Source organism: Neophocaena asiaeorientalis, unplaced genomic scaffold (assembly GCF_003031525.2).
Source record: "Neophocaena asiaeorientalis asiaeorientalis breed wild unplaced genomic scaffold, Neophocaena_asiaeorientalis_V1.1 scaffold245, whole genome shotgun sequence".
In the NCBI taxonomy this organism is placed as follows: Eukaryota; Metazoa; Chordata; class Mammalia; order Artiodactyla; family Phocoenidae; genus Neophocaena; species Neophocaena asiaeorientalis.
The window spans coordinates 2,935,801-2,942,468 of record NW_020173953.1 but is presented as its reverse complement, the minus strand read 5'-3'; the positions used below and the strand labels follow the sequence as shown (position 1 = coordinate 2,942,468).

The 6,668-nt window shown below is 45.1% G+C and overlaps 1 protein-coding gene across 1 annotated transcript; it reads left to right on the top strand.

Annotated features, from left to right (window-relative positions):
* The first annotated feature begins 5,002 nt into the window (after positions 1 to 5,002).
* On the top strand, positions 5,003 to 5,680 carry CLDN17 (claudin 17). The gene has a single exon (XM_024752914.1). The coding sequence runs from the start codon at positions 5,003 to 5,005 to the stop codon at positions 5,678 to 5,680; it is 678 nt and encodes a 225-aa protein (XP_024608682.1).
* Positions 5,681 to 6,668: the final 988 nt, after the last annotated feature.

Sequence of the window (6,668 nt, the reverse complement as noted above, 5' to 3'; positions counted from 1 at the left end):
AGCACCAAGAGCCTTTCATCCACATGGCTCAGAATAAAAGGGAGAAAAAGTAGAGAGAAAAAATTAGTAGAAGTAGGAAGAAAGAAAGAAAGAAAGAGAGAAAGAAAGAAAGAAGAAAGAAGAAAGAAAGTGAGGAAGGAAGGAAGGAAGGAAGAAAGAAAGAAAGAAAGAAAGAAAGAAAGAAAGAAAAAAAGAAAAGAAAAGAAGGATAGAAGGAAAGAAAGAAAGGAGGGAGGGAGGGAAGGATGGAGGGAGGAAGGAAGGAAGGAGGGAAGGAAGGAAAAAAGGAAGAAAGCAAAAGATAAAGTAAAATATAATAAAGTTATTAAATTAAAAATATTTATTAAGAAAAAACAATAAAGAAAAAAAAATGGACGGATATACCTTTAGGACAAATGGTGGAAGCAAAGCTATACAGACAAAATCTCATACAGAAGCATACACATACACACTCACAAAAAGAGGAAAAGGGGAAAAAATCATAAATCTTGCTCTCAAAGTCCACCTCCTCAATTTGGGATGATTCGTTGTCTATTCAGGTATTCCACAGATGCAGGTACATAAAGTTGATTGTGGAGCTTTAATCCGCTGCTTCTGAGGCTGCTGGGAGAGATTTCCTTTTCTCTTCTTTGTTCTCACAGCTCCCAGGGGCTCAGCTTTGGATTTGGCCCCACCTCTGCGTGTAGGTCGCCGGAGGGCGTCTGTTCTTCGCTCAGACAGGACCGGGTTAAAGGAGCTGCTGATTCGGGGACTCTGGCTCACTCAGGCCGGGGGGAGGGAGGGGTACGGAGTGCGGGTAGAGCCTATGGTGGCAGAGGCCGATGTGACGTTGCACCAGCCTGTGTGCCGTGCGTTCTCCTGGGGAAGTTGTCCCTGGATCCCGGGAACTTGGCAGTGGCGGGCTGTACAGGCTCCCCGGAAGGGAGATGTGGATAGTGACCTGTGCTCGCACACAGGCTTCTTGTTTGCAGCAGCAGCAGCCTTAGAGTCTCCTGCCCGTCTCTGGGGTCCACGCTTTTAGCCGCAGCTCGGGCCCATCTCTGGAGCTCCTTTAAGCAGCACTCTTAATCCCCTCTCCTCATGCACCAGGAAGCAAAGAGGGGAAAGAAAGTCTCTTGCCTCTTTGGCAGGTCCAGACTTTTCCCTGGACTCCCTCCCAGCTAGCCGTGGTGCACTAACCCCCTGCAGGCTGTGTTCACGCTGCCAACCACAGTCCTCTCCCTGTGCTCCGACCGAAGCCCGAGCCTCAGCTCTCAGCCCCGCCCGCCCCGGCAGGTGAGCAGACAAGTTTCTCGGGCTGGTGAGTGCCGGTCGGCCCCGATCCTCCGTGCGGGAATCTCTCTGCTTTGCCATCTGCCCCCCTGTTGCTGTGCTCTCCTCTGCGGCTCCGAAGCTTCCCCCTCCGCCACACGCTGTCTCCGCCCATGAAGGGGCTTCCTAGTGTGTGGAAACCTTTCCTCCTTCACTGCTCCCTCCCACTGGTGCAGGTCCCGTCCCTATTCTTTTGTCTCTGTTTATTCTTTTTTCTTTTGCCCTACCACGGTATGTGGGGAGTTTCTTGCCTTTTGGGAGGTCTGAGGTCTTCTGCCAGCATTCAGTAGGTGTTCTGTAGGAATTGTTCCACGTGTAGATGTATTTCTGGTGTATCTGTGGGGAGGAAGATGATCTCCACATCTTATTCTTCCGCCATCTTCTCCTCGTCCCCTATCCTACCTGTGTTTTTGAGTCAGACTAGAAAGAGGAGGGAAGCATCATAGGTGAGAGACCACATCTACTCCTGGATTAAAAAAAAATGGACGGATATACCTTTAGGACAAATGGTGGAAGCAAAGCTATACAGACAAAATCTCATACAGAAGCATACACATACACACTCACAAAAAGAGGAAAAGGGGAAAAAATCATAAATCTTGCTCTCAAAGTCCACCTCCTCAATTTGGGATGATTCGTTGTCTATTCAGGTATTCCACAGATGCAGGTACATAAAGTTGATTGTGGAGCTTTAATCCGCTGCTTCTGAGGCTGCTGGGAGAGATTTCCTTTTCTCTTCTTTGTTCTCACAGCTCCCAGGGGCTCAGCTTTGGATTTGGCCCCACCTCTGCGTGTAGGTCGCCGGAGGGCGTCTGTTCTTCGCTCAGACAGGACCGGGTTAAAGGAGCTGCTGATTCGGGGACTCTGGCTCACTCAGGCCGGGGGGAGGGAGGGGTACGGAGTGCGGGTAGAGCCTATGGTGGCAGAGGCCGATGTGACGTTGCACCAGCCTGTGTGCCGTGCGTTCTCCTGGGGAAGTTGTCCCTGGATCCCGGGAACTTGGCAGTGGCGGGCTGTACAGGCTCCCCGGAAGGGAGATGTGGATAGTGACCTGTGCTCGCACACAGGCTTCTTGTTTGCAGCAGCAGCAGCCTTAGAGTCTCCTGCCCGTCTCTGGGGTCCACGCTTTTAGCCGCAGCTCGGGCCCATCTCTGGAGCTCCTTTAAGCAGCACTCTTAATCCCCTCTCCTCATGCACCAGGAAGCAAAGAGGGGAAAGAAAGTCTCTTGCCTCTTTGGCAGGTCCAGACTTTTCCCTGGACTCCCTCCCAGCTAGCCGTGGTGCACTAACCCCCTGCAGGCTGTGTTCACGCTGCCAACCACAGTCCTCTCCCTGTGCTCCGACCGAAGCCCGAGCCTCAGCTCTCAGCCCCGCCCGCCCCGGCAGGTGAGCAGACAAGTTTCTCGGGCTGGTGAGTGCCGGTCGGCCCCGATCCTCCGTGCGGGAATCTCTCTGCTTTGCCATCTGCCCCCCTGTTGCTGTGCTCTCCTCTGCGGCTCCGAAGCTTCCCCCTCCGCCACACGCTGTCTCCGCCCATGAAGGGGCTTCCTAGTGTGTGGAAACCTTTCCTCCTTCACTGCTCCCTCCCACTGGTGCAGGTCCCGTCCCTATTCTTTTGTCTCTGTTTATTCTTTTTTCTTTTGCCCTACCACGGTATGTGGGGAGTTTCTTGCCTTTTGGGAGGTCTGAGGTCTTCTGCCAGCATTCAGTAGGTGTTCTGTAGGAATTGTTCCACGTGTAGATGTATTTCTGGTGTATCTGTGGGGAGGAAGATGATCTCCACATCTTATTCTTCCGCCATCTTCTCCTCGTCCCCTATCCTACCTGTGTTTTTGAGTCAGACTAGAAAGAGGAGGGAAGCATCATAGGTGAGAGACCACATCTACTCCTGGATCAGTTACTGTTCAGCTAGTCTAGCCAGGTGCTCTGAAAACCTCACATTCCTCATCTAGCAAATGAGAGACTGAAGCCTGATGACTTTGAAGCTGCCTTCCATCTCTAAAAATTTTTCTGTTACCTGGATTTAAGTAATTACACATCTCATCCAAAGGGCCACTTTCATATTGCTCCATAAAAATGGAATATACATTTTTGACTTTGATATATATGATATATTCCAAGCTGCTGTTGAAGAAACATCTAATGAACATTTATAACCTAAACATTATTTCACCATAGAGAAAGGTGTCACTCAACAGATAATATAATAATTACCAGTAAGTTCAATAATAAGAAGTGCTTCTCCTTGTTCTTGCTTTCTGGATCTTAGAAAGAAACTATGAAATCTGCATGTCTTGCTTAGGATGTCCCTTTTCATAAAGTCTCAGTGATTTTAGTAGAAGTCTTGAAAATAATACCTGAACATTTATTTTAATTCAAGAAGTCATTATTAAAACCAGGATTCATGAACCATATTAAAGAGAGGTGGCTTAGATTAGAAGAAAATAATAGGTCATCTGAAGTCCAAAGTGTTTTGCAAACACTCTCTAAAGAACTGGCAAGGCGTTGGTGTTTTCTTCTGTGGTGGCTTAACACATATATTTATACTTTTATATCAGAGTGATTTTTTTTTTTTTTTTTTTTTTTTTTAGCGGGCCCCTCCCTGCCGGGGCCCCTCCCATTTTTAAGAACTTGGACACAACAGATGCTTTCACACTGTACTATGAATTTGGTATTTTTTTTACCAAAACTGACTCTACTACCCATGTAAGAGCTGAAAAGTATTATAGAAATTTAATAAATCGAACCAGTACTTAAAAAGCTTCCCACTGAGAAAATACTCGGCTCAGGTAGTTTTATCAAGTAGTCGAAAATTCCAGTATTATCTAAACTACTCCAGACAATAGAAAAACAAGCAACATCTTCAATGCATTTTATGAAATCAGTAATATTTCTATGCCAAAACTTAAGAAAGCATGGGAAAGAAAATCACAGATCAATCTCACTCTTTGTGAAAAAAACCTGCAAATTTCAAAGCAAAGCGTTGGCAAAACAAGTTAGGTAAGCCATTAAGTGAGTTTGTTTTTTTTATTTTTTTTTTTTAGTGGTTTTTTTTTTTTTTTTTTTTTTTTTTTTTTGGTACACGGGCCTCTCACTGCTGTGGCCTCTCCCATTGGGAAGCATAGGCTCCGGACGCACAGGCTCAGCGGCCATAGCTCACGGGCCCAACCGCTCCGCGGCACGTGGGATCTTCCTGGACCGGTGCACGAACACGTGTCCCCTGCATCGGCAGGCGGACTCTCAACTACTGTGCCACAAGGGAAGCCCCAGAGTGATTTTTAGACAAGAAGTTTTCAACTCTGTAATTACCAATCCACAATGGAAATTTTGACACATAATTAATTACAGCATTGCTTAGACAATAGTAATATGAGAAATACTAACGCTGAATGCAGTATTTCTTGGCACACCTCTGGCTACGTTCTTATTGGCTGAGAAACAATTATACATGACTAGTAAGTAATTCATACGTAGTATGAAGTGAATGTGAGTGTACGAGGGCAGCATGCATGTACAACAGGTACTTCTAGTTAAGCCACGTTCAGTCACTGCTGCCGGTTTGGACTAAAGCGTTCTGGGCAGTAACAGTGGAGAACATCATCAGAGATCGCTGAAGCCTCACAAAGGCCTCCCCGTTCTGGGACGTGAGCAGCTTCCCTTGCAGATTGGATCCATATTTAAAGCAGAGGCAATGACATTTAACCCACTGCAAATCGCTGGACTGGTTCTTGGGTTCTTCGGCATGGTGGGAACTCTGGCCACAGCACTTCTGCCTCAGTGGAGAGTATCGGCTTTTGTTGGCAGCAACATTATTGTCTTTGAAAGGCTCTGGGAAGGGCTCTGGATGAACTGCATCCGACAAGTCAAGGTTAGGTTGCAGTGTAAGTTCTACAGTTCTTTGCTGGCTCTCCCACATGACCTGGAAGCAGCCCGCGCCCTCATGTGTGTAGCTGTTGCCTTATCTCTGATTGCTCTGCTTATTGGCATCTCCGGCATGAAGAAGATTCAGTGCAAAGGCTCTAACGAGAGGGTTAAAACATATCTTCTGGGGACTTCTGGAGTCCTCTTTATCCTGACGGGCATCTTCGTTCTCATTCCGGTGTGCTGGACAGCCAATATCATCATCAGGGATTTCTACAACCCAGCCGTCCACATAGGTCAGAAACGAGAGCTGGGAGCGGCACTCTTCCTTGGCTGGGCAAGTACCGCTGTCCTCTTCATCGGAGGGGGTCTGCTTTGTGGGTACTGCTGTTGCAACAGAAAGAAGCAAGAGAACAGATATCCAGCCGCTGAGCATCCTGCGCCACACACAGATAAGCGACCACAGAACGGGACAGTGCTTAGTAAGACCTCCACAAGTTATGTCTAACACCTGCTTTTCACTCAAACTGTGGGTTATGATCAGTGTGTTTTATAGAGTCTTGCCAGAAACTGTAAGTACATCAGGCAGGAGAACTTGCTTTACGATTGTTTTTAAAATTGAGATGAAAAGTTTAAAGGGCATATAGATTGTAGTCACCTGTGATAGGAATAAAAATGACTTGCTTTAGACATTCTGACCTCATGTGTATTAAATGCATTTACTATTACTGGACTCAAATAATAATCCCCGTTCCAATTTGTGTAGTCTAAAATCAAGTATGTCCATAATCCTTAGTATAATGATAGACTCTTTCTTTGTCCACAACCATATATTATCTGTTAAGAAATCTGAATTCTATTGTAATTCATAAACCCTAGCAATAAAACATATTCTAAAATATAACCTAACTTATTTTTTCTCCAAATTGATGACTTTTTTTCTTTTTAAAACAAGCTGCAAATAATAGACATCAAATAAGGACTTTTAATTGAATTTATCAAAATATGAAAATGTTTGTTAAGTGAAAAGAGCTGTTTCTCCTTTAGGAAACTCAAATGTACTAGAAATTAAACACTTTTAGGGAGAAGGAAGCTCTAATTTCTGTTAGGATATTTAAGAAGATGATTTTAAAGCATCTAACTTATACAGTTAAATGTGCTTAGAATTATATATTCAAATGAAAATAATTTATAAATGAAAAATAATATGCTCTCAGAACCTATGATGTACACCTACAAGCAAACAGAATTATCTGTCTTGATAAGACACATCAATAGAATACTATGAACTCTCAATTCTCATCAACAGGAAATACAGTCCCAATTAGGGAATTGAGGTTTGGGTGTTGAAGGGACCGGTTTCTGTTCCTTGTTTTATTCTTTAGTCCTTGCACAGGTCTACATACTCTAAGTAAAATGAAGAATCAAGGTCATGATTCAGGCAGTTAGGCCAGAGTAAGTACCTCCTTTTGTATTCTCTAATAAATAAATAAGTA

Coding starts and splice junctions, on each gene's coding strand:
- CLDN17 (XM_024752914.1), top strand. CDS start 5,003: ATGACATTTAACCCACTGCAAATCGCTGGACTGGTTCTTGGGTTCTTC.